The 27562-nt window shown below is 37.1% G+C and overlaps 3 protein-coding genes across 7 annotated transcripts in view; 1 reads left to right on the forward strand and 2 right to left on the reverse strand.

Moving 5' to 3' along the window:
- LOC104109388 (uncharacterized) overlaps positions 1 to 2301 on the forward strand; it is a 48965-nt gene extending 46664 nt beyond the window's left edge. For all 3 annotated transcript variants that reach the window (XM_070187433.1, XM_009618671.3, XM_009618672.4), the window contains 3 exons: positions 99 to 211; positions 314 to 400; positions 1462 to 2301. In XM_070187433.1, the coding sequence (XP_070043534.1) occupies positions 99 to 211; positions 314 to 400; positions 1462 to 2031 (770 nt within the window). In that variant the 3' untranslated portion in view covers positions 2032 to 2301. The remainder of the gene's footprint in view (positions 1 to 98; positions 212 to 313; positions 401 to 1461) is intronic.
- A 671-nt stretch (positions 2302 to 2972) lies between these two features.
- LOC138900514 (L-type lectin-domain containing receptor kinase IX.1-like) lies at positions 2973 to 5430 on the reverse strand. The gene has a single exon (XM_070187432.1). It carries the CDS (start codon positions 5348 to 5350, stop codon positions 3326 to 3328), a length of 2025 nt encoding a protein of 674 aa, XP_070043533.1. The 5' UTR covers positions 5351 to 5430; the 3' UTR covers positions 2973 to 3325.
- Positions 5431 to 11891: 6461 nt separating this feature from the next.
- LOC104103625 (uncharacterized) lies at positions 11892 to 17501 on the reverse strand. 3 transcript variants are annotated; one of them, XM_070187435.1, is made up of 7 exons: positions 17339 to 17501; positions 17046 to 17072; positions 16332 to 16454; positions 15707 to 16025; positions 14042 to 14128; positions 13057 to 13434; positions 11892 to 12545 (listed from the first exon to the last, which is right to left on the reverse strand). In XM_070187435.1, exons 1-7 carry the CDS (start codon positions 17383 to 17385, stop codon positions 11982 to 11984), a joined length of 1545 nt encoding a protein of 514 aa, XP_070043536.1. In that variant the 5' UTR covers positions 17386 to 17501; the 3' UTR covers positions 11892 to 11981. The 3 variants fall into 3 exon arrangements, with proteins under 3 accessions (XP_070043536.1, XP_070043538.1, XP_070043537.1); XM_070187437.1 differs by lacking the exon at positions 17046 to 17072; XM_070187436.1 differs by lacking the exon at positions 14042 to 14128.
- Positions 17502 to 27562: the final 10061 nt, after the last annotated feature.

Consider the following 27562-nt stretch of genomic DNA (forward strand, 5'->3'; position numbering starts at 1 on the left):
AGCCGAAGCAACTGAAGAATATGCTGATGTTTCTGTTCATAATTCTAAGCTGTGGTGTGGTACTTGTAACATGTGGTGCCCTGGCGAAATTTGTACAGCTGCAGATCTTAACGGGAGGGAGCACTTGGTCAAACTCCAAAAAACAATGAGTTCTACGGCTGTGGCAGAAGAGAATGAATGTAGTGCACCAGAGGAACTTATTGCAAACAAGGTATATCAGATGTTACTTTATCAAAGAGTAGCCAGTTTATTATCAAATTGATTCTTTCCAATACCCATTCTCCGTGTAAATATGATGATCTCCAATTTGCAGTCCAAGGATCATAGTTTGAATCATCATGGGGAAGGGATCAAGGCTACAGACATTTGTGATAAAGCAGGAATACTCACCCCCAGCCAGGTGTCTCAGCTGTTGTTCCTTACTCCATAATAATCCATATACTGTATGAAACATTCATTAACTTCTTATGCTGCTACTATTTTTGCGTTTACATTTCATAGTAAATCTGAAAATTATATTAGCAGTTGAGTACTGATTGAATGTTTTGTATAATATAGTGATACCATGCACTAGTTGATGAGATTTGCTTATTTCCAGCAAATTTATGATTGCTTCTCTGCACAGACGTAGTGTACCTTCCAACCCATAAACTATTGTATGTATGTGAATATTGGTTACGTCCTGCGGCTATTAGTTGTCTTGTATTAAATAAAGTATCAAAAATTATGTTTTTTCCTTAGTTAACTACTAAACCCATAATTTCCCTTAATTCTTCTGTAGTGAAAAGCATTTCACCTGTTCACATGCTTTCATTCCTCAAAAATCCCATATAACAATCTTAGTGCCCCTAAACAGGCAGAGTGTGAAGAGGGTGGTCCTGTTTGCGAAGATATTTCTTACAAGAATAAATTAGACTTGTTATGAACGTGCATAGCCATATATAGCTAGCAGATTTGTAGGATGTTCTTCTTTGATTCATCCCTTATTTAGATACACTGTAATTGTATTTGTATCTTGAATCTCTTGAAATAATACATACAACATTCCTCTAATACCTTGTTTGGTAACATGGTATCCGAGCTAGACCCATCCGATCATTGTTGTTATGTTTCTCAATGTTGGGCGCCCATATTATGTTATCCACGCTCCTGTTTCCCGTCCTAGGCATGTGGGGGAGTGTCAAGTCCCACATTGGTTGAGGGAATGGGTTGTGGTCATCTTATATGGTCTTGACAATCCTCCCTTCATGAGGTAGATTTTAGGGTTGAGTTAGGCTCAAGGTCCATTTCTTTAAATTATCATGCACTACATGACTACAAATATGACCACTTCAGTACGAGCTGGTGTTGCTTTACGACATTCATTTAATGTTTATTAAATTGTCAATAGGCTTTCAGATATGTAAACCATTTATGAGGTGCTTAAGTTTATGAGAATTGCTTCTTTTGACATTGGTGCAGGCTAAGCCTGACACAATTTTCCCTGGACCAAAATTGGAAGTTGTAACACCAACTTCCAAGCCTTCATCAAGCAGTTCTCTAAAGGAAAATGTTAAAGTGTGGAGTTGTGCACATTGTCAGATAAGTACTACAAGCGAAGGTGACCTGAATGAGCATCTCCAAGGAAAGAAACACAAAAAGAAGGAGGCTGCTTTTAGAGCAGAGAAGGATGAGAAAAACTACAACATTGATCCTTTACAAAATAAACCTAAATCCATCCAGTTTGTGGAATCTTGCAATGATCTGAGAATAGGGCAGAAATCAGAAGAATGCTCATTAGGGCCAAACGACAATGATGCACCATCCTTGTTGATAGATGACAATGCAGATGACTTGAGAAAAAATGTATATAATACAACTCATGAAAAGCAAAACAGTAAGGAGCATGAGAATAGAGAGTTCAAATTTTGGTGTGAGACATGCAAGGTAGGGACCTTGTCTGAAAAGGTGATGGAGGACCATAAGATGGGAAAGAAGCATGCCCGGCATCTTCGACAACTTGAACAAGCAGTGCTAATAACAAATTCATGAATATCAAATTGTGTAGAAGCTGCAGAGGAATGATTGTATTGAGGAATCTAAAATGTGGGAGCTTCTGTCAACCAACTAGTAGCCTTTTTTTTTAATTAAGGAAATTGGATGTTATCAACATTACCTTTTGACCCATTTGGTATTTTTGTCCTTCAAATTTCTTTTTTTCTATGATTCTCAAATTTTGGTTTGTGAAAACCATCCATTATGATCTATATCTATTATTCTAAATATTTAAATCTTTATATTTATTAAATCAAATTTAGTGCATTAGTATTAGTACATCATTGAATACACAAACCCAAATAGTAGGATTTATTAGATTTACTCATATATTAGGACCTCGTTACCAGGAGTGGTGGCTCTAGGTTTCTATGCTAAAAGTATCGAAGGATTCACCAAATGCTAATCTGCTGCTGAGAGCAGAATACAAGTGAAACCACCCACCATTTCGAGCTGTGTGGTCTGAGAATATATTCTTGACTTCCTCTTTAAACGTGAATTTTGATGTATGCAAAAACTGCAACTTTTCCACCATATTATGTTTTCTTATGAGCGGTGTCTTTAGAGGACCTGTGTTGTTCCCGCTTGTTCCTTATCTTGCTCTACCACCAGCACAAATGCGCCGCCAGTAAAATTAAGAAAAAAACAACCTCTTGCTCTTCCGAAATATACATTTGTGCTTCCGTTGCATGCAAAAACCTATACATTTATGTGGAAAATAATTCCGAGTAAGAAGAGACAAGAATTATTAAGCATTTCAACAACAGACACTGTGAAGGGGCTGGTCCTGTTTTGGTAGATATCAAAGCGATGGAACACATGTCAAGAGATGAAGCAGCTGAGCTCTAACAGGTTGGAATTTTTAACCCTAGGAAAGAGTGCAAGATGAAAATTAACTGTATATGAAGGCAAGATTAGGCTCATCAAAACAAGCTAAATATGCAAGATAGAAATTCTTAATGCAAGTTAAGATCAACATGCATTACCAGTTAGACAGGAAGAAACTTTTTACGCGCTAAAAGAATCACGGAGCAACCTGAAACTTAAACTGGTGCACTTTGTAAACTTTATCCCTTTTGAAGAAGTTTTCTCTAGATTCATTTATCTTAGTATGTTCTCTAGTTTCTGTTTCTCCTGTGAACATTTGAAGCCATTAAAAAGGTGAGAGAGTTGAAGCTCATAACTTTTTGTAAACATCCAGTACCACATCTATTCTAGCAGTACTTGTTTTCTCATAATCAATCAAAAGTAAGCCGTATGCCAGTGATTAAAATATCTTAGCAAGGCAATTTCAACGTGGGTACAAGATTGATGCTGAAGATGAAGACAATGAAGCACTTGATAAATGTTGTGATGGACTGCAATATGTTGGAACAGGCATGTTTGGAGGGAGGGTGGGCAATGGAGCTTCAAAATTAAGGACATGAATTGCTTGCCTGATAGAAGGCCTACAATTGCTATCTGGATGAGCACACCATAAACCAACAATTAACAAGTGCTTCATCTCCATTTCATTGAACTCTAATGAGAGTTTAGGATCAGCTGCTTCGTTAAGATTTCCCATCCCATAAAGACTCCAAACCCAATCAACAATGTTTACTTGATGATCTGATTCAGCTTTACGGTCAATAGGTTTTCTTCCACAAGCTATTTCTAACGCGACAATACCAAAGCTATAGACATCTGTTTCCTTGCTAGCTTTCCCAGTGGTGGCACATTCGGGGGCCATGTAGCCCATAGTACCTGCCAAAACTGTTGTCTGGGATCCCTTTTCATGGTCAACTAGTCTAGCTAAACCAAAATCCCCAAGTTTGGCATTGAAATTGGAATCCAACATAATATTGCTTGCCTTTATGTCCCTATGCACCACACATTGTTCCCATTCTTCATGTAGATATAGCAGCGCCGAGGCCAAGCCTTGAGCAATCTTGTATCTTATTGGCCATGTCAAATGGCTTTTTCCCTTGAAAAGATGGAAATCTAGGCTTCCATTAGACATAAACTCATAGACAAGTAGAAGTTCTCTTTTCTCATGGCACCAGCCAATGAGTTGCACCAAATGTCTATGTCTTAACCGGCTAATGATCCTCACTTCAGAAGCGAACTCTTTTATTCCTTGTCTTGACCCCCTTGAAATCCTTTTAACAGCAACATAGGAATTGGATTCCCTGAGATGTCCTTTATAAACACCCCCGAGCCCACCCTCCCCAAGCTTCCCTTCCCCCGCAAAGTTATTTGTACATCTAACCAACTCACTGTAGAGGAACTTCTTTGGTCCTGTACTTCTTTCAAATTCATTAGCCATGGAACCATCAAAGCTATCATCATCATCTTCATCTTCTCTCAACTTCCTCTTTCTCCAAAATACAAACAACACCAAAACAGATACTGCAACCAAAACACAACCACCAGAAACCAATCCAATCACAAGTCCTAACTTACTTTTGCTTGGAGTCTCCTCTGGCTTTGGGATTGGTAAGGCTACCCCTGGATCTGTTATGTTGTCATTAATTTCTAAAGAAGAAGTAAAGTTCCAAGAATAGATTCTTTGTATTGCAAAGACAAGTCCAGCTCCACCTGTGAAGCCAAAAGTGACCCATTCAGGCAAGTATTCTCTTAGATCAAGATTGTGAGATAGGCTTTGCTGGACAGTGACAGTGGTATTTCCTTGGAGTTTGAAACCAGTGAAGACAACACTAAGATTTTTTGAGGTCGAGTTATAGCTAATCCAGGCATCAGTTCTCCTACCATCCGGAATGCTACTAAACCAGGTCACATTAACAACAGATTGCATAGATTTGATATCAATACCTACGTGGTCGCCCATTGGGTCATACTGGACGTTCCGATACGTATCAAACTCCACAGCTACAAAATGATTACTCGATGTATTCAGTCGTTGAGTATTACTTGTAAGGCCAAGACTGCCACCTCTGGTTGTGTTCTCAGGAATTCTTGAACCTGCAGGTGCAAGGAAAAAGGCAAGGCCATCACCATATCTAGTTCTGCCCTGTGAATTGATGCTAAAGGAGAAGTGAGTACTGAAATCCGTGACATTTCCAGAGGCCTTGTCCCAAAGATGCAGGGGCTTGGAATATGTTGCTCGACCTATAGTAACGTTTATATCACGATTGATCAGGTCTGTGGTAAGTTGAATTGCACCATCTGCTAGATAAGCATCTCTCTCGTATGTTACATTTTGATCGCTGGGTCTAAAACTATCAAAATTGAAGGATAGTGAAGTCACAAAGGGGATTATGACAAGAAGAAAAACAAGGTAGTATTTGAGAGCAGATAAAGAGGAAAAAACAACCATAGTTGGATGATATGTTTATCAGATTAATGTTCAACAACTGAATTATATTCTAAGGCAGACATTTTCTTATCTTTCCAAAAAGCAGTCTAAAGTCTTGGTCAACTTTTAGTCTTTTGCATACATAAAGTAGTTGGATGATATGTTTATCAGATTAATGTTCAACAACTGAATTATATTCTAAGGCAGACATTTTCTTGTCTTTCCAAAAAGCAGTCTAAAGTCTTGGTCAACTTTTAGTCTTTTGCATACATAAAGTTATTGAGAGTTTTCATGTCCCGACGGTCTACTTTGAATCAAAATACCATGTCGAATTTTGACAAGATTAATGTGAACTAATATGAACATTTGAAGCCTCTTTTTAGAAAAAAATTGGTAGATACATTTTTCATGCATTTACATTGCATGTTCACACTTAATATGATGTCATGCATAACATTATTAAGGTCATTTCCCTTCTATAAATAGCGGTTTTGTTCATTTGAAATCATCTCTCACTTGCCTTCTTATCTCCTAAGGCATTTGAATCTTCTTTCTCTCTTGTAGTATTTCACTAGTATTTTTTGGAGTGAAATAAAGTTTGAGTTGATTATGTCCGAGCACTAGGCAAAAATTAAATTTTGCCGAACCTCGTTAATTTTTGGTGTTCTTTTTATTATTGTCTCATTTACTATTTATTAGCTACCTTTAAATATAGTAGTTGTGATTTAATCACTCTCTATATATTCGGTTTCCGCAACAATTGATATCAGAGCCAAGGTTCTATCTTAGTATGCTATGTGGTTGCAGCATAGTCTGAACTTCCACATCAGAAAAGAATTACTTTGGTGTTTTGTACTGTCAGCAAATAAATAGTATCTGTAGCAAAAATGGGAGATAATAAAAATGAAGAGTCCACATCGGGTGTCAGTAATACGTCGTTGGTATCTTCGCTTATGACAAGAATTATGTCAAATGCGAAATTTGCAGTTGAAATTTTTGACATGTCAGGACATTTCGGGATGTGGCAAGCTGAGGTTCTTGATGTTCTTTTTCAACAAGGGCTAGATATTGCCATAGAAGAAAATAAACCAGACAATATCGGAGAAGGAGATTCGAAGACTATCAACCGCGTTGCTTGTGGTACCATTCGATCTTACCTCGCAAGAGAACAGAAGTATCCATACACAAAAGAAACTTCTGCAGGTAAATTGTGGAATGCATTGGAGGATAAATATTTGAAGAAAAACGGTCAAAATAAACTTTACATGAAAAAAAGACTGTTGCGCTTCACATATGTTCCTGTTACTACAATGAATGATCACATCACCAACTTTAATAAGTTGGCGACAGATTTGCAGAATATGGACGTGACCTTTAGTGATGGAGATATGACCTTAATGTTATTAAGTTCACTTCCCGATGAGTACGAGCACCTCGAAACTACTATACTTTATGGGAATGATGAAGTGTCTCTCAAGAAAGTTTGTTCTGCCTTGTATAACTATGAACAAAGAAAGAGAGAAAAACAAAAGAGTGGAGAAGGAGAAGCACTGGAGTCAAAGGGGCTCAAATTCGTTGCAGAAAATGGGGTAATGAGAATATGCTCTGGTGCACTAGTGGTAATGAAGGGAATTCGGCGAAATAATAACATGTACCACTATCGCGGTAGTACAGTTATTGGGACAGCAACAGCGACATCCAGTGATGACAAGGAGGCAGAAGCAACCAAGCTATGGCACATGCGCTTGGGACATGCTGGAGGAAAATTCTTGAAAATTTTATCAGATCAAGGATTGTTAAAAGGAGTAAAGACTTGTAATTTGGAGTTTTGTGAGTATTGTGTCAAGGGAAAACAGACAAGGGTTAAATTTGGAACATCAATCCATAATACTAAAGGTATTTTGGATTATGTTCACTCTGATATTTGGGGTGCTTCCAAAACACCTTCATTAGGTGGAAAATACTATTTTGTAACCTTTATTGATGACTTTTCCCGGAGAGTATGGGTGTATACTATAAAAACCAAAGATGAGGTGCTGGGAATTTTTCTCAAATGGAAGGCGATGATAGAGACTCAAACAGGCAGAAAGATAAAGTGTCTTCGCACATATAACGGTGGAGAACACAAAAATAATCTTTACAATAAGATTTGTGAAGATGATGGCATTTTAAGACATTTCACTGTCAGAAATACACCACAACAGAATGTAGTGGCAGAACGCATGAACCGGACTTTGTTGGAGAAGGTTCGGTGTATGTTGTCCAATGCTAGCTTGGGCAAAGAATTTTGGGCTGAGGCAATAACATATGCATGCCACCTCATTAATCGTCTACCATCTGCCGCTATTGGTGGCAAGACACCATTTGAAAAATAATATGGAAAACCTGCTGAAGATTATAATTTTTTACATGTGTTTGGCTCAATTACATACTATCATGTGAAAGAGTCAAAATTGGATTCGAGAGCAAAGAAAGCTATATTTATATGGATTACTTCTGGAGTCAAAGGATACCGATTATGGTGTCCAGAGACAAGAAAAATTATATTCAGCAGAGATATTACCTTTGATGAATCTTCCATAACAGATAAGGTGACAGTTGAATATGTCAAACAAACTGATGGTACTTCAAAGCAGGTGGAGTTTGAGGGAAAATTAATTTTCCTAACACAGGGAGAAAACGAGGAAACGATAGAAGATTTTTCCCTAGAAGAAGAGTCAGTGGAATGGGAGATTCCAACTCATGAACCCCAACAACAACTTGAATCAATAGCAACCAGCAAGCCAAAAAGAACAATAAAGAAACTTGTCCGTCTCATAGAGACGATGGCTTGTGCAGCCTCAATTATAGTTGATGGTGTTCCTACCACTTATACAGACGCAGTCCAAAGTTCAGAAGAAGATAAGTGGAGGATTGCTATGAATGAAGAAATGCAGTCCCTTCATCAGAATTGCACATGGAAATTAGTCAATCTCATGAAGGGCAAGAAAGCAATTGGATGCAAATAGGTATTTGCAAAGAAAGAAGGATTTCCTAACCAAGAAGATGTTCGCTACAAAGCAAGATTGGTGGCCAAAGGGTACGCTCAAAAGGAGAGAATTGATTACAATGAGGTATTTTCTCCAGTCGTAAAACACTCCTCCATTAGAGTTTTGTTGGCTTTGGTAGCACAATTAAATTTGGAACTAGTTCAGTTAGATGTAAAAACTGTATTTTTACATGGAGACTTGGAAGAGAAAATCTATATGACTCAGCCAAAAGGATTCAAAGTTGCTGAAAAGGAAAATATGATGTGCAAACTTGAAATATCGTTGTACGGATTGAAACAATCTTCTAGATAATGGTACAAACATTTTGACAAGTTTATGTTGCGGCAGAAGTACAGAAGAAGCAAATACGATCATTGTGTGTATTTGCGCAAGCTTGAAGACGGATCCTTCATATATCTTCTCCTATACGTTGATGATATGTTGATAGCTTCCAAAAGTCAAGAAGAAATTAAGAAGTTGAAGATTCAACTATGAAAGAAGTTTGAGATGAAGAATTTGGGTGAGGCGAAAAAAATTCTTGGCATGGAGATAAAAAGAGATAGACATTCAAAGAAACTCTATCTATCTCAGAAAGAATACTTGAAGAAAGTAATAGATCGATTTGGCTTGAATGAGAATACGAAATCGGTTAGCACGCCTCTTGCTCCTCACTTTAAGCTTAGTGCTGCTATGTCGCCGAAGAATAAAGCTGAACAAGAGTATATGTCAAGAGTGCCATATGTGAATGTTATTGGTAGCTTGATGTATGCAATGGTTTGCACAATACCTGATATTTCACATGCTATCGGAGTTGTAAGCAGGTATATGCATGATCGAGGAAAGGAGCATTGGCAAGCTATGAAATGAATTCTACGGTGATGATGGATTGATTTTTGAGCAGGAAGATAGTCAGTAGCTGGTTGGATATTGTGACTCGGATTATGCGGGTGATTTGGACAAGCGTAGATCAACTACTGGTTATGTTTTCACTTTTGCAAATGCACCAGTTAGTTGGAAATCTACTTTGCAGTCAACGGTTGCTTTGTCTACTACTGAGGCGGAGTACATGGCAATTACGAAGGCTGTAAATGAGGCAATTTGGCTTCAAGGGTTGCTTAGAGATCTTAGTATTGGTCAAGAAAGCATAACACTATTTTGTGATAGTCAGAGTGCTATCCAATTAGCAAAGAACCAAGTTTATCATGCAAGGACGAAGCACATTGATGTTCGATATCACTTTGTACGAGATATTATAGAAGAAGGTGGAGTCATGGTGCAGAAAATTCGGACTACAGACAACTTTGCCAATATGCTAACAAAAGTAGTGACTGCGATCAAGTTTCAACATTGTTTGAACTTGATCAACATTGTTGAACTTTGAAAATTGAAGTTGAAGACACAATCAAAATTTATCAGTAAGAGAAAATTGCAAAAGTGGAATCTTGCCAAGGTGGAGATTTGTTGAATTTTGACAAGATTAGTGTGAACTAGTATGAACATTTGAAGCCTCTTTTTAGAAAGAAATTGGTAGATGCATTTTTCATGCATTTACATTGCATGTTCACACTTAATATGATGTCATGCATGACATTATTAAGGCCATTTCCTTTCTATAAATAGTAAGGGTTTTGTTCATTTGAAATCATCTCTCATTTGCCTTCTTATCTCCTAAGACATTTGAATCTTCTTTCTCTCTTGTAGTATTTCACTAGTATTATTTGGAGTGAAATAAAGTTTGAGTTGATTGTGTCCGAGCACTAGGCAAAAATCAAATTTTGCTGAACCTCGTTAATTTTTGGTGTTCTTTTTATTATTGTCTCATTTACTATTTATTAGCTACCTTTAAATATAGTAATTATGATTTAATCACTCTCTATATATTTGGCTTCCACAACACCCCACACACAAGCCCGACCCCCCAAAATTCCAAACTATATTCAAGAATTAGAGTATTCTTGTTCTTGGAGGGGAAATGAAAGCTTTGAAATTCTCTGAGGAATATACTGGTACATTTTGTTTAAGAAGCCCCTACATTTGGTTGATAATTGTTGTACTTAGTATATTGTGTACGTTAAACTTTTAATATTTTGCAAGTTGGAATCTCCACAACTTAGGCAATATAACATGTTTGACATTTTCTTCTTTAAGAAGTGGGCATAATTTACCAGTTTAGCCAAAACATGCCAAGTCTCAGTCCATCTCCTTAGCTGGAAGTCCTGCATTATCAAAGGCCCACAGGCATAAATTCAAACACTACTCCAATTTGCTTTGCTAGCAGGGCAGATGCAACTTGCAAGTATGTCATATGAGGTTTTGGATGCTAACTCTATTTCGTCTGCCTATAGTAAAACGGGAAAATTACGCGACACATCAAATATTTACATTGTATTTACCATTCGTAGCTATATTTGAATTTTATAGCAAGTCCATGAAATAAGAGATTAATTGTTTTGAACTGAAACAAGAGAATAACAAGTTCTTGTAGCTTAGTTGGTTAAAGCACCTGATTAGTTAGCGGAGGTCTTGAGTTCTCGACTCTTAACAAGAACATTTTATTTTTCTGTATTATGTATTTCGCCTTAGTTGTATTCATTGCGCAAATAAATACAGGTTGTATTCGTTGCGTAATTAGGCAAACTATAGTTATTAGGTTATAAATTATAATTATTTATGAAAAATCCTCTAGTAAAACAGTTTTGAGAAATAGATATATTGGTATTAAGTTTGTACTATTCTTTAAAATTAAAACTTATACAGTTTTGAGAAATAGATATATCGGTATTAAGTTTGTAGTATTCTTTAAAACTTATACTCGGTAGTTAATTTCACTTATGATCATCCAACTTTAATTTTGTGACACAAAAACAACTTAAGTATACTTATATATTACAGAAATACTAAATTTATTCCCGAAAAATGCAAGTTGGGTGCTAATGTATATATAATGGACTTATAATTGTAATCATGTCAGCTCACTTTATATAATATCCATGTGACGTCACATAACAAAATTATTTTTCAACCCAACCTAATGCCCGATATTTAATTGTTGTATTTGAAAATATAATTCAACTTTCCAATTAGTTCCCCGATTTTCTGATGCCTCCAACAGTTTTAGGCATGGTAACTTTGTTGTTTCCATGTGTAGCTCCTTTTCAATATACACCATATTTTTAAAATTTTATTTCCAAGTTAACAAAATTCCTAGTTTGCCCTATAAATGATAAAAGAAATGGTCTTAGTTATGGTTTTACATGGAGATAGACAGGTTAGGGTGCAAATTATTAATAATATTACTAGGGCAGTTTAACCTTTTCTTTTTTTAATTTATTTAACTCGAACAGAGAACAAATCTTTCCATCAGAAAACTTATCAATTCTGAAAAAATAGTTTTAAGTTTTAGCAGAAAGGACAACATTATAAAACATATATGAAGAAACAAAAAACCAAGTTCAAATTAGAAGCGCTAAACTCTAATTGCTTACACCAACTGATTATACACAGAATGATATCTCACCTTCTGACATAAACTGTTCCTCTATTTTCTTCCCAGTGATTAAGCAACTAATTTTTAGTATTAATAATTGAACAAAGTTGCATGCTTCAACAGTACATCCCCTAAACTATACCATTGTTTCTTGAAGTTTTTCCAAGTGCTTTCTTCCTTTAAGATGCGCAGCCATATCAATCTCGCCAGGGCACCTAACGTTACAAAAATGACACCACAGCTTAGAACTATGAGTAAAACCAACAGCATTCTTCACTTGCTTCTGCTTTTCATATTGTCCAGTAGCTCCTAGTTGGACCTTTTCTTTAGGCTTTTCATTAGTACTGCGCGTTATTTGCGCTGAGCGTGCATGTTTTACTTGCTCCTTCTTAAGCTGGTCTGGCTTATTTGAAGTAGAAGGTGGATTTCTTTCAGTTTTGGCCTTTTTCTTGCAAGTTTTCAGCTCTTCACACTTTTCCCTATGTTTCCTTCCTAGAAGATGGCACTTCAAGTCATGCTCTGACTTGGTTGTTACTTGACATACTACACAAGTCCGCTCTTTCTGAACGTTCTTTAAAGAATTAGTCTCCCGGAGTTTAATCTCTTTGGTATAATTATCTGCTGGAAGCGTTGTTTCCTTGATCGGCACACCTGTTGTTTTCTTCCCAACCTGAACTAGATTTTCCTTCACACTTTTAACCTGCAGTTCCACCGGGTACATTTTAATCAATGGGATACGAACTTACTTTTGCTTGATTATAGAAAAACTAAATACTAGGCTAGAATAAAGGTGGTACTAGTGCTTAAAAATAATTAAGAGTTTCAACTCAATCCCTTTTTATCTCATGGATAGCTTGCTTAATACTCCATCCATTACAATTTAAATAACATAGTTTGACTAGGCACAAAGTTCAAGAAAGAAAGAAAACTTGTGGTATTAAATATGTCATAAAATTTATAAGACTTTTGAAACTTGCGGTCTTAAACAATGCCATAACAGTTGTGTGGCAAATGTTAATCAAAAGGTAAAATGGGAAATTTAAATTAAATTATTTCTATCTTTAGATGGTGTCGTTCTTTTTGGAACAGAATAACAAGGAAACAGTGTCATTCTCTTTTGAACAGAGGGAGTATCTCAACAATTGCATCCTGAGCAATACTTAATATCCCAAGAAAGACCAAGGAAGTTCTAGCGTTAAAAAATTAATAACCTGTTTGGGGTCAGCTGCTTCATTATTACTGTGCTCTGATTGTGGTGCAGCTGCATGTTTTACTTGCTCGTGCTTAAGCTCATTTGACTTTTTTGTTGAAACAGGCGGATCTCCTTCGCTCTTGGCCGTTTTCTTGCAAGTTTTCAGCTCTTCACACTTTACCTTATGTTTCCTTCCGCTAAGATGGGATTTCAAGTTATGCTCTGATGTGGTTGTCACTTGGCATACTGCACAAGTCCACTCTGTCTGAACTTGCTTTACAGAAGTAATCTCTGGAAGTTTAATCTCTTCAGCATCTGCTGGAACTACCATTTCCTCGACCTGCATTCCTATCGTTTTCTTCTCAATATGAATTTGATTTTCCTTCACACGTTCAACCTGCAATTCCACAGGCGTCTTAATCACTGGCATACATAGTACTTTTGCTTGATTATAGAATAACAAATACTAGGCTAGAATAAAGGTGGTACTGATGTTAAAAAAATAAATTAAGAGCATTACGTCTCTCCCTTGGTAAATTGCAAGGATTCTAGGTAATTTGCCAAAGCTCAATTCCGCCAAAATATCCTACCTCAACTTGTTTGGGACTGAGGCGAAATAGTAGTAATTGTTGTAAATCTCTCCCTTTTTTAATGTCTTCAAATATAGTACAGGAGAAACAGTGGCTCGAGACCTTACTAAGACATATGAATCTAATGCTAGCTTCAAAAAGGAATAATTTAATAAAGTGCACCAGTTAAAACTTTCAGGTGCGATTGTTTCAGCATATACGAAGTTTCTTCTTGGTCTAAATGATAATGCACTTGATCTCAGTGTGCATTATCAACTGCCATTTTTCACATTTAGCTTGATTAATGAGCCTAATAGTTTACCTTCAAAGATAGTAAGCTTCAGATCAAGCTCTCTCTTGTCAGCAATACCTGTGAACACATAATCTTCCCAGAAAGAAGATAACTAAGAAAATTTAAGGGTTAAGAAATATAACCTGTTTGGGCTCAGCTACTTCATGTTTTGCCATGTGCTCCATCACTTTGATATCCTCCCAAACAGGACTGCTCCCTTCACACGCTGTCTGATTAGGAATGCCACTATGATTGTTATTTATGGGATTTTAAGGAATGAAAGCATGCGAACAGATAAAAATATTTTCACTAGAAAAGAATAGGGAAGTAACTAATTCTGTTGTTAACAAAACGAAAATTCAGACTGTTTGATGCTTTATTTGACAAAATTGATAGCTGCATAATGTTATTACAATAATCTATTGCTCATGTACATATAATAGTTTAAGGAATGGAAGGTACACTACATCTATGCAGTCGAAGCATTCACGAATTAGCTGGAACTAAGCAAATCTCAAAAATTAGTGTGTGTGTGTGTATATACTGCAAACCATTTAACTAGTACAAAACTGCTAGTGCAACTTCCCAAATCATTATGGAGTCAACACCAATAAAGCAGTAGCACATAATCCGGGGTGTACATAGGTCGGGTTGGTTCGGGTTTTTCAATTATCAAACCAAACCATTGGTGTCCGGTTTTTAAATTTATAAACCAAACCAAACCAACAAAGTCGGGTTTTTTAATCTCGGATTTTTCGGGTTTTTTCCCTGTAAAGTCTTCATAGCATAAAATATGTAACTTGTGCTCCAAATATTTCTTAAGTCCTAGTAAGATACAACTATATAAAACTAACACAATAATATGAGATAAGTCATAACATTATACTAAAATATTCAATAACAAAGATAATAAAATTACATAAAGCAAATATTGCCAATTAATAAGCCACAATGAAAATTAACATAATCTAAAAATACTATATAGGTCATGCTAAAATAAATATAGCTAATAAGTACTAATATTAATTACATAACTAAGCACTAAAGAAAAAGATAAACTAAGTTATGCATTTTCAATATAAACCAATGTAAAACTAAAATAAGTATCCAACACTACCGTCATTCCTAGTATTGCATTGAATTTCTTTTGTTAGCATTAGTATTGATTTGAACTTTGTTTGAGTTACTACATTTATGGGCTATGAAATTTATTTACCATTCAAGAATGTTAAGTCTAAATTTGAAATAATACGTTAAAAGATAAAATTGTGAAAAAGTTTAAGAAATATTTATAAATTACATTACAATAAATATTTATATGTATAAAATATTTTTAAAAATTATATAAATGTACTATCGGGTTGGTTTGGTTTCGGTTTGACTTTTTTTTAGTTAAAACCAAACCAAACCAATTATGGTCAGGTTTTATTTTCCAATACCAAACCAAATCAAACCAAACCACATCGGGTTTTTTTTTCCGGTTTGGCTCGGATTATCTATTTGGTGCGGTTTATCGGTTTTCTTTGTACAGCAAAAGAAGTTAAAAACTGTTTCATACAGTACAGGGAGCTGCATGATTATTCGTAGTATAATCCTTGGATTGAAAATACGAGATCATTATAAGCACACAGTTAATGCTTGTTGAAAAATAATCAATAGACAATAGGCAAGCTCGAATTGCCACAAAATCCAGTCGAATATGTAGTCATAAGTTTGTTTCTGTAATGGTGGGAATCTAACTTTTGGCAACTGTGCGGCCAATTTGGTAATGAACTGGCTGCTCCGTGCTAAAGTAACGTATGCCATACCTTGTTTGAGATAAGTTTCACCAGAGCATCAGATCCATTTTCCTCAAGATACCTCTCTAGAAATGTTTCATTCTTGAGATCTGGATCTTCCATTGGCTTGTTAAACCAGTCAGTGAAAGTTTGAAGGTTGACAAACGAGCACAAATATGCAAAGCATTGGTAAACATAACAAGAACCATAAAACTGAGCAATAACATCGTGCAGTTTCAATGGCAAACATGGATGAACAAGATGTTGATAAGAATAACATGCGCCGTTAAACTCAGGTATTACCAACCAACATATGGCAATTAATTTTATATAAGGCCACAGAGGAACCCTGCCAAAGTAAATGAAAAGATATCAGTATATGTAACAGGAGTAGTTTCATAAGTTGAGGCCACTAATTGAGGATATCATAAGTTAACCATAAACGACTTTGAGTTTCCCCTTATTTCTTTTCAAAAACTTTGCCAAATGATCTTGCTAGAAGTTAATCTAAATTAAGTGTCAAACTGTCAATAATTCAAAGAGTTCCCATTTCCATATGACTTAAAAAGGATAATGAAAGGAATACACGTAAAATAAAGTTACAAGATTAATTTCTGTCCCTTATAATATAGCCAGCTATACAGCAGATTATTACCATTCAATAAGTTTCTCAAATACGTGCTCGAACAGAGAAATAAAGGAGAAGATGGTCCAATATGTGACTAGATTCCTCATGTGATATTTGGAGCCAGTCTCAATAGCTCGGATTGAAGCACATCTGCAGTTCCATAAAAGAATTGGTAAACGTTACCAGTAACAAGCAAAAATACTACACAAGTAACCAAAACTGGAAATGAAAGCATTCAATACTAGAAACTTTGTTATGCCTTAGGGCTTAGGGTGCATTTGGGGACTTAGCTACTCAATTAAATCCCCTTCGCCTGAATATTACACTACGCTAAAAGGATAAAAACAAAACTTTTGATATATACATGTATATATATAAATTATTGAATCCCCGCCTCGACATTGGATAAAATCTTAGATGTAACATTTTTATAATTTTTGAATCCCATTGTTCAAATTCTTGGCTTGCCATTGCATTTGGCATGGAGAAAAATGTTTCAAATAAAAAAAAGTTTCTACTAAAAAATGTTGTATGAGGAAAATGCTTACAGTAACAAAAGAGATTCACTGGGAAAATAAAAGTTGGTTTATTTGTAAAGAAAAGGGGCTTAAATCAGAATATGGAATTATAATTAAGATCACATACTATATATATATATATATGGACTTGTAAATAGACTTGTAAAGGATAAAGGAAGTGATGACAGATGAGTATGGAGTAATTGGGAGTTCCCAAACTTACATAGGATAGCCCAGAGCAAGTACCGGCCTGCAAATTTGGTACAGCAAAAAAATAAAACAAAATATAAATACACAATAATCACATACATGCAAAATACGTACTTGAATACGTAGAATCATGCAAATATACACGTATAATGGTAAAAAGAAATCAGCACTAATCTGTTAGCTACAAAGCTAAAATCGTGTTCATTTTCTTTTTTACTACTACTACTACTACTCAAGAATATTTTTATGCCCAAGCTCCATTTTTTACCAAACAAAAACAAGAATGGAGAAAGAAAACGAATTTACCAAGCGAGGAAATCGATCAACTGAAGCATAGAACTGAGAAAACCCATTTGGGAAAATCTTCTTTTTCTTTCGCTTTCCTTTTGTAGCAATTTCCTCAGCTTGAATTCTATCAAGTTCTTGTTTGAGTTGATCAGTGCGGAAAAGGAACATATATTGTACTTCAGAAGACTTTTGAAGAGGAAAAGATGAGAGTTAGTTTCCAAAATTAGGTCTTTCTTTTCCTGTAATAACAGAAATACCATACTGATGTAAATACTGGAAAAAGGAGAACGAGGGGTAGTTTTGGTAAACTAATACTAAAACTGATCCGTCGGTCTTTCTATCTTCCCATTAACTATACTTGCCAAAACATTAAAGGCATTTTGCTTCCTTAGCCCTGGAGTTTTAGTTTTAATTTTATTTTTATTCTAAAATTCAATATTGACCTACCCTTTTTTTTTTTTATTGCAAAAGTCCCCCTCAAGCTTTGATCTGATTTCAGTTGACGAACAGGTTTGAAATTCAGAGAAGAGTTCTCTTTTTATTTTTCAACTTAATTATCAAATTTTGTTTGCCCCAGGATTTTAATTTTGTGACATCTTATTTACATATCATGTGTTGTGTCCTTGTCACTATATTTGTAAAGTCATCATTGTTTTGAGCCTTGCTAATATAAGCATATAAAGGGGAATTACTCTGGGCGGACAAGATTGAAGACTCCGTAAAGACTTCGATGAAAAGTAAGTTTGAATTTACTGGTACATTATTGTTGTAGTTGTTGTTTTTATTACTTCAATTAATACAAATTATGGAGAATTACTAGGTTGGTAATTTATTAAAGTAGTAATTATGCAGCCTATTAATTTCAAAGATATTTTTGCCACAACGTAATTTTCAATTTCATGTTTGTTTGCATGCAAAATGATTACATACTTAAACTTTTTAATATAAAAATAATTTTTTTCTGGATAAAAGATGAATATTGATTTAAAAAATTGAATGGACATTTTTATATGAACAAGTAAATTAGCTTTAATGGATTGTAAACATGTGATATGTGTATAATAAAAGATATAACACTTCATCTCTTTGCCCCTAAACATTCAAAATAAAAGATATGAACAAGTAAATTAGCTTCTAATCTCTTTGCCCCTAGAGAATTGCAAAGTGTAATAACACTTCTTTAATTAACTCAGGGTCATACCACGCAATCTACTTGGTACGATAACAAGCCAAACCATTTAATTACTTGTTCTGAATTCCCACGTAGCTTCCTAAATACGTGTTTAAACATCAAAGTGTATATGAATCTTCGAGAATAATTATACACTTTACAAGATAACTATAGCTTATAACTTAATACCTGCAAGTTGCATAAAGCTCCATCAAACATGATTATTGTATAGGTCAAAATTTATCTCTAAAAACCTCAAGTCATGATAGTATTAGTGAGACATTCACAGGCCGCCATGTGTCGCCAGTGCGGCTCCCATAGAGACATGCCCAAGGTCGAAGTGGTTCAAGAAACAATAAAGGTTGTAGTCGAAAAGTCATCAAGGATTAAGATCGAGAAGATATCAACCTTTGAGGTCGAAGTCGAGCACCCTTGACAGAGTTATAACGGCTAATTTTAAGATAGGACACTAAAGAGAATATTCTAGCGAATATTCTCTGCAATTGTACTATTAGGGTTTATAGAAACATATTCCCTATAAACAGAAAAAGACACAATGATCGGGGACATGAGATATTTATTTGTAAAGAACACATTGACTTTATAGAGAGAATCTAATCTTATCACATATATACAAAAATAACTTTTTTACCAAGATTCTTGTCTAGTATTTACATCGGATCCAAGAACAACCCAAGTGTTCAAAGCCTTATCAATCTTTCATCATTGTGAGAAAGAATAACCATTGATCTCATCCCTTTTCGGGTGACTCACACTTTTTATTTACTTAAATGTCATTTGTTGCTATTTATTTCTATTTAATGTTATATTCCATCTTTTTTGATCATTGAATACTGCTATCATTACTCATATTCCTTACCATCCGGATAGAACATACTATTTATTTTGCCTTGACACCGGTAGCTTTATCTTTTGAATATTATTTCTAACTTAGATTAACCCTTCTTTGTATAAATCTAATTGGTTGAGCCAAAATCAATATTTTTTAGTCAAACAATTCCAAAAATAAGATTGAGAGCTTCTATGAAATTCCATATTAAATAAAAAGATTGAAAAAACAAGTTTATGAAAGAGAGTTGATTTCATAATTAGTCAACAAAATAAGGGTCAATTGCAAGTCGCAAAGCTAAATTTTGTGACAAAATAATATATCAACAATCCTTATATTTTCCATAATGAAAATTCCCAAAAAGTCATCAACCTTGCGCTAAAATTAACAATTAAGCTGCCACAAGATAATATTGTTAATTAAGTTGTGTAACGTTATCAAAATACCATATCGAACACGTACACAGCGAACTCCAAGATTAAGTCAATTAACAAGCATCTTAAGACTTGGCTTCCCTCCATTACACAATGGGTATTAATTGAGGAGGGGTTTGTGAAAGAGGAAATAGGATGATCTTATCATGAGTCTCACATTTAATCCAAATTAATTGAATCCGTCATTACTATTTGTGTCTCACTAAATACCTTCAGAATACAATAAAGTTAATTTTACAAGTCCCTCCAGTATTAATTGATATCACATGACTCATTCACTACAAATTAAATAGTAGTGGGAGACAAACTGCCGCATGATCAATTTAAGTATAAAAAACCCACTATACAACTCATTCTAGCAATAATTGATGTCATATGATACTCTGAATTACAATTAAAACTTCGAATTAGAATATCATAATATACACCCCATCTCCCTTTAATTACAAGTTGATAATTGAGTGCTTTCGGCCTTAAGACAAAACTAGCCAGAAAATTAAGTTATTGGCCATGGAAAGAAAGATAGAGATAGTTTCTATGGAGTTCATTAGACCTCTTTCTTCCACTCAAAATCACCTTAGATGCTTTGAATTTTCTTATTTGAATCGGATGGGAATACCCCTATTTGCTCCGTTAGCTCTATTTTATCCTCCTCCTCATTCGATCGATAATGATGAATCCTATTTCTATGAGCAAGCAAGGGCAATTAATTCATCAAGATTACTACTTTTGAAGAGATCTTTGTCTCAAACTCTTACTCGCTTTTACGGGGTTGATGGAGCCACATTGTATACCCTCGCTAATGCTTGGGTAACAACAGCTCGAGCCAGTGGCGGACCCAGGTTTTGAAGGTTCACAGGTTTACATGAGTGAACTGCTCAACCAATATCCCCATCAGACTTTTGATCTTAAGGGTTCCAAACACAATATATGATCGTTTTCAATATATAAACACTTATATATTCATCATTTTTGGTGAAGTTAGCGGGGTCCAGTGACCCCTCTTCTACAAGCATAGGTATGCCTCTGGCTCGAGGTAGCAGCCGCGATTGTGTGGTCCTATAGCCGAACTCGTTGCAGCTTCCAAATTCTTACCACCACATATTCCCTATGTTTAACACGGACCTAAGTCGCAGTTTGACTTTACCAAATTCTTTTTTAATGAGCAATGGGTCGCTAATTTTTTTTACCTTTGATGCTTCTACAATAGCATCGCTGAAGGCTAAGGCCATCAGCGATGATGTACCCGTGCCTACATAGGTTGAAGTTGTATCAATTGTGATTTGGAAAAGTATCATAGCTGCTTCAGGGAATGGGACAAGGTCATCAAAGTTAGCACATTTAATTAATATTGTTTGACCAAAAATATGGCTCTTCATTTAAATAATTAAATTTATGTAATTATAGGTTAAACTTAGTTAACAATAATATTTCTAGATGTAGCTTCCGAGGATACAATAAACATTAGATGGGTTTGGTCAAATAGTGCTAACAATATGCAATAATTGTTCTAAAAAGCATGAGCAATAATATAGCATTTAATAGCAATGAATAACAATAAATGACATTTAAGTAAATAGGAGGAATGATTCACCCAATAAAGGATAAACTAGATGGTTGTTCCTCCTGACAATGATGAGTGACAGAAAAATTCTTAAACATTCGAGTTATTCTCGGATCTGATTGAAAATTATGGAATAATATAGACAAGAATCTCAGTAAAAAGGTATTGTTTGTATGTATCTGTGAGAGAGAGAGAGAGAGAGAGAGAGAGAGAGAGAGAGAGAATTTTTTTATCAAAGTGTATTTTTACAAATGAATATCACATGCCCCTATCATTGGCTTTTTTTCCTCTATATTTGGGACATGTTCCTAAGAAACTCTAATAGTACAAGTGCAGAGAATATTCACTAGAATATTCCCTTTGAATATCCTATCCTAACAAACTAGCCATTACAGTTCTTATCATCGATATTCAACCTCGACTTCGACCCTTGTTGACATCTGGACTACGGCTCTTGTCGACATCTAGACTACGGCTCATGTCGATACTTCGGCCAAGGACTTTGCTGCTTCTTGGGTCGCTTCGACTAATGTTGTAATGATCGGATCGGTCGTTTTGCCTTCTAGAACCATGTTCCCCTAAATAAGACTCCCCGTATGTGTTTTTACTATTTTATGACTTGCGAAGATGGTTAGATCAGGTTTGGAAGGGTTCGGGTTGAAATCGAAATATTTAGTTCCTTAATATTGGCTTTAAAGGGTTAAGTTTGACTTGGGTCAGCATTTATAGTAAACGACTTCGGAACCGGGATTTGACGGTCCCAATAGGTTCGTATGATAATTTTGGACTTGGACGTGTGTTCGGATCGGATTTTGGATGACCTGGGAGCATTTCAGCGCCTAAAGTTGGAAGTTGGCTCATTGAAGGTTTTAAAGTTCTTTAAAATTTGGTTTGAAATAGGTTTTGGTGTTATCGAGGTCTATGAGTAGCTCCGTATGGTGATTTAAGACTTGCTCGCAAAATTTGGTATCATTCCGAGTAGTTTAAGTATGATTCGGCGTGTTCGGAGCAAGTTGGAAGAACTTAAAGTTCATAAGTTGATTCGATTTGGTTTGGAGTGTGATTCTTAATTATGATGTTGTTTTACACGTTCCGAGGGTTCGAGCGAGTCCGTCTTATGTTTACGAACTTGTTGGTATATTTGGTCAAGGTCCCGAGTGGCTCGGACGAGTTTCGGATCGATTTGGGCCATGTTTGAAGAGCTGGGAGTTTTATTGTTGCTAGTGCGACCGCTTCTGCAGAAGTTTGGTCGCAGAAGCGACCACGCAGAAGCGACCACGCAGAAGCGAGGTGAATCTCGCAAAAGCCGCTTGGGCAGCCTGGGCGGGTAGTCGCAGAAGCGAAGAAATCGCAGAAGCAGTTAAGGTCGCAAGAGCGGCACGGACGCTGCAAAAGCGGGCTCGTAGAAGCAAGCCTTTTGTCCGCAGAAGCGGAGGTAGGCCAGCTGGGGGAGGGCCGCATCTGCGATGCATTTTCTGCAGATGCGGAGTCGCAAAAGTGGCCAATTCCTTGTAGAAGCGGAAACCGTTGGGAGGTAAAAAGGTTCATTTATTACTAGACTTAGGCTATTTTGGTTCATTCATTTCACTTCATGGGCAATTTTTGGAGCTTCTTAGAGAGGGATTTCTACCTAGCTATTGAAGGTAAGTAATTCCTATCCAATGTAAGTTAAATACATAGATTATGGGTAGATTTTAACATGTAAAATTGCGAAAAATTATGGGTTTAGTTGAAAAACCTATTTTCTTTTTGATAAAAATGGGATTTAACCATGAAAATTGTTATGGAATTGGGTGAAAATGATATATTTGAGTTTGTGAGGTTATGGGTAACAATTATCTTCGAAAATTTCCGGAATCCGGCACGTGAGCCCGGGGATGAATTTTAGGAATTTTTCAATTTGGGTTGGGTAATTACTCTAATAGTTACATTATGAATTTTGAGTATATATTGATTTATTTGTATAATATTTGGCTAGTTTCGAGTTGTTTGGCGCCAAGTTGAGTACTTGGAGCGTATTTGTGGATTGGAAGTGAGCTTGAGAACGAGGTAAGTCTCTTGCCTAACCCTGTAAGAGGGAACTCATTCCCTTTAGGTGTATTTTTGTTGTGAGTTACTTGTGTGGGGAGTTGCGTACGCACTAGGTGACGAGAGTCCGTGCGTAGCTATATTCCATGAGATGTCCGGGTAGTCTTAGATTTACATCATGCTTTAATTGTACTGTCGTATTTGTTGTGCACATTAATTATCTTAAATAGAGCAGAGACTAGAGATTTTAGTTGAAAACTTCCAAGTTAGATTTATTATTTTGGGGAAAGAATTGAAGAATACGTAATCACTTTGCGAAATCCATGTCCTCTAGCATCGCAAGTACTTCTGCGGGCGAGGTAAACTTCTCTATTCTCATGGGAGCAGGCCGTTCGCTCGACAGGTGAATAGATGCATCTGTGGTTCGTGTCGTTTGACCCTCGGCAGTGCACACAGTATATTTTTGGATCAGGTCATACGAACTCGGCATAAATCGTGCGTAATAATACTCGGAGCCTGATTACACCTGATATTACTTAATGGCTCGAGAGGTTATAAATTTATTAAATGATAGAATTTGATTCAGGGTTAATAGATGTTGGCTGGAGATTTTGAAATTTATTATCAGTTAATGGGTCATTTATTCCCTGCTTAACATTGTATTATCTGTATTTATTGTTGGCACATAGTAAGTGTCGAAGTCGATCCCTCGTCACTACTTCTTCGAGGTTAGACTGTATACTTACTGGGTACATGTTGTTAATGTACTCACGCTACATTTCTGCACTAATCGTGTAGGATTTGAGGCAGGTGCATCTGGCAGTCATCCCGGCGCGCACCCCTGATACTCCGAGACTTAGTGGTGAGCTGCTTTTCGAGCCCGTTCTGCAGCACTCAGAGTCTCTCTTTTGCGTTTACTTTCTATCTACAATATTTCATACAGTAGTTTAGTGTTTTGTATATTCTACTAGTAGCTCATACACTTGTGACACTAGGTCTTGGAATTATGCTAGTAGACATTTGATGACTTTTGAATATTTACTTCACCACACTTGTTTTTATATTAGTTTACACTTTATTTTATTAAATTTTCACCTCTTACTTACTTATCAAATAAAAATCCACTATTTCGAAATTGTTAAAAGGAATAAACACATGGCTAGTTCATCGTTGGCTTGCCTAACGGCGACGTTGGGCCCCATCACGGCCTATAGATAAAATTGGATCGTGACAAACGTCGACTCGAGAATCCTTTCCATAATATTATCTTGGCTTAGATACTCTAGAGACAAATTTTGCCTAATACAGTTAGTCCCTTTCTCTTATTGAAACCAGCTTCAGGCGGGGTCGATGAGCGAATTTGCTTGTTATGGTAGAAACAATTGAGCGAGCAATTCAGGTCGTGGTGGTCATGGTGAATCGGCAACGTGGCCCTATGCGGGCCACCTATTTCAAGACGTCTTGATTTTCCCCATCGTTTTGTTGGAGGTGGGTTGTCCAAAAATTAAGATGACGTCGTGATGTCATGCATTATTATGACGCGTTTTCCCGATGCGTTGCTTCATTTCTCATGCGTTTTTTGATTGAACCTGTCGCTTCGATTACAACGCCAATAATGATGAATCATTTTCGATTTTGGTGCCTAGGTTCTTATAAATAGAGGTGCTAGGGTGTAATTTTGAAGTTTTAAACCTTCTACTCCGAAACTCCATATCTCTTTCTTTCTTCTATGTGATTTAACACTTTCTGATCCAAGGGATTTCATTATTTTCGATCCTTTAATGGTTGATACTTTTTTTCTTCCGATAAAACATGACTAACGTACCTTCCGAGTCTAGTAAAGGAAGTGAGCCGGTCCCTTTAGCGATGGTGCTCCCTCCTCATAAGGGGAATGCTCATGCCCCATTAAGGATGGAGGCCTCCCTTTGGTAGAGGATATATTTCCTTGCAATCCTGACACCAGGTCTAATTTCTCGAAGTGAGCCTTTCGATCCGTGATGACGGAGAAGGAATTGGGAGAACTTAGGGGTAAGAACGACATCCCCGATCACTTCGAATTAATCCCGGCTGGGTGGGATATGGTGCAGGTCTATCGCCTTGGATACTGCACCTTCTACGCCTATCCCTTCCAAGTCGGCCACACTCTCCCTCTCCTTCCGTTGGCGGAGGAATTTTGCCGTTATTATGGCGTCTACCCAGCCCAGCTCTCCCCATACGTCTACAATCTTATAAGGATGCTCACTAAATTAGCCGAGTTAACTGGGGTCGAGCTCTCACTTCGGCATTTGATACACCTGTTTTCCCCTAGCTTTTACATGGGGCAATGTTAATCCTTCACCACCAAGGAGGCAGGTGCCTGGTGGTGAAGATGGACGACAAGGCTAATCGCCAATTTTAGTTAAACTACTTCTTCGTCAGAATCGAAGACATGGTAGCCAACGTCGTTGGTTTCCCTAAGCTTTGGAATTGCACTCGTAAGCACTTAGTTTCCATGTTCGCATGTGTCTAATTTTTTTTTGCTTGGTCGTGGGTTCTGATTTATGGTCCTTTCCCCTCTCTTTTTTTTACGCAGCTAAGACCTCGCCTCCTCCTCTAGTTGAAGACAATTCGGACTGGGTTAGTCATGTCCTCCCTCTCATCGTAGGGATCCGTGAGTGGCCAGGCTTCTTCAAGAGGTTTGGGTTGACTCCCCTTTCTACCGGTAAGTCCCTTGTTTTGTTGGAGTCTTGGTGTCTTTTCTTTCCGTTTACTTTGCTGACCTCCCCTTTCTCATGTTTGTTTTTAGCTTTAACTAGGGGTCCTTCAAGGAGGTCGAGAGCTCCTGCCCCTTCGTTCCGAAAAAAAAAGGTTGTTATGCCCTCGCCTTCTGCTCTATCTATGACAGCGACTATTTTTGCTCGCGCCTCTACCTCTCCTTTTGCGGTGTCTGGTATTGAGCCTTCCGCGGCCGTGGGGACTTTGACCATGAAGATCTTGGCCTCTCCTATATATCGTCTTATAGATGAAGATGACAAATTTGTGCCGGGCGAGGTGGAGTTGATGCCCCGTAAGAGGAGATCAACGGATGCCGATGACGGGGTCGCCCAGGCCGTTGACTGAGTGGCGGGTGATTTTTCACTGCGCAAGACAGCGACCATTATCATTAGAGATAACATCGAGCCGAAGTCCGGGACTCCGAGGTTTGAGGCAGCCGAAGTGGATATGCTTTGTATGGTGGCAGAGGTGGAGGGATCGGCTGCCGACGTTCTCGATACTTCGAGGCGAGATGAGGCATCGACTTCTCAACCGGCCACTGATACTTCTTTGCCGAACAATGAGAGAGGTAAGGATATGGCCGAGGAAGGTGAGGAGTCGGGGTCGGACATTGACGCGGATGAACTAAAGATGATGAGGGACGGTTTTACCCAATTGGAGGTAAGGTTGGAGGGGTCTATGAGGACCATTGCGATCCCCATGGACCGCGACTTGCTGAAGAACATGAAGAACGTGGTACCTGCCCTCGACCCTCTTTGCTCCGACATAGAGGGTAAGACCCTCTAAGAATTGGACGACGTCACCTTGTCGAGGAGTATAGCTGGTCTTGCTCTTAGAGTGAGTGCTTAGTGTTTTGTCCCTCTCTTTTTTCCTTTGTTAGTAGGGGCGCTTTCATGTTTGCCTTACTTCTTTTTTCGTTTTGTGTTTGCAGACTGTGATTTTGGAGATTTAAAGCACCCAAAGGGAGGAGAAGTGCAGGAAAATATTTGTGAGGTTGAAAAACAAATATTTTGAGTACTGTGGCATGTACCAGGAGTTCCGCAGGCGGTTTGGTGAGGGCGGCAAGTTGCAGGACCTTCGTGATGAGTTGAAGGAGAAGGACGACGAGCTTGTGAGAGTCATTGAGAAGTGTAGCATCCTTGAGGGGACATTGAGGAGTAGGGAAGAAGAGCTTGAGGTCAACAGAGCCGTGGAGGCCCAGTGCAGCGACCTTCAGGCACAAGTGGTCGAGCTGCGCTGGCAATTGGAAGATTGCCAGCTTTAGATAGATGTCCTTAATGGTGAAGTCGTCGAGAAGCAGAACGAGCTTGATAAGGTGGAGTCTTCACGTTTGGAGGCTTAGAGGAAATCAGAGACGCTACAGTTGGAGAATAGAACTCTCCGGGCCGAGCGGGAGATTGATTAGTCCACAGCGAAGGTAAAAGAGGATCGACTAAATGAG

Source organism: Nicotiana tomentosiformis, chromosome 10 (assembly GCF_000390325.3).
Source record: "Nicotiana tomentosiformis chromosome 10, ASM39032v3, whole genome shotgun sequence".
NCBI lineage: Eukaryota > Viridiplantae > Streptophyta > Magnoliopsida > Solanales > Solanaceae > Nicotiana > Nicotiana tomentosiformis.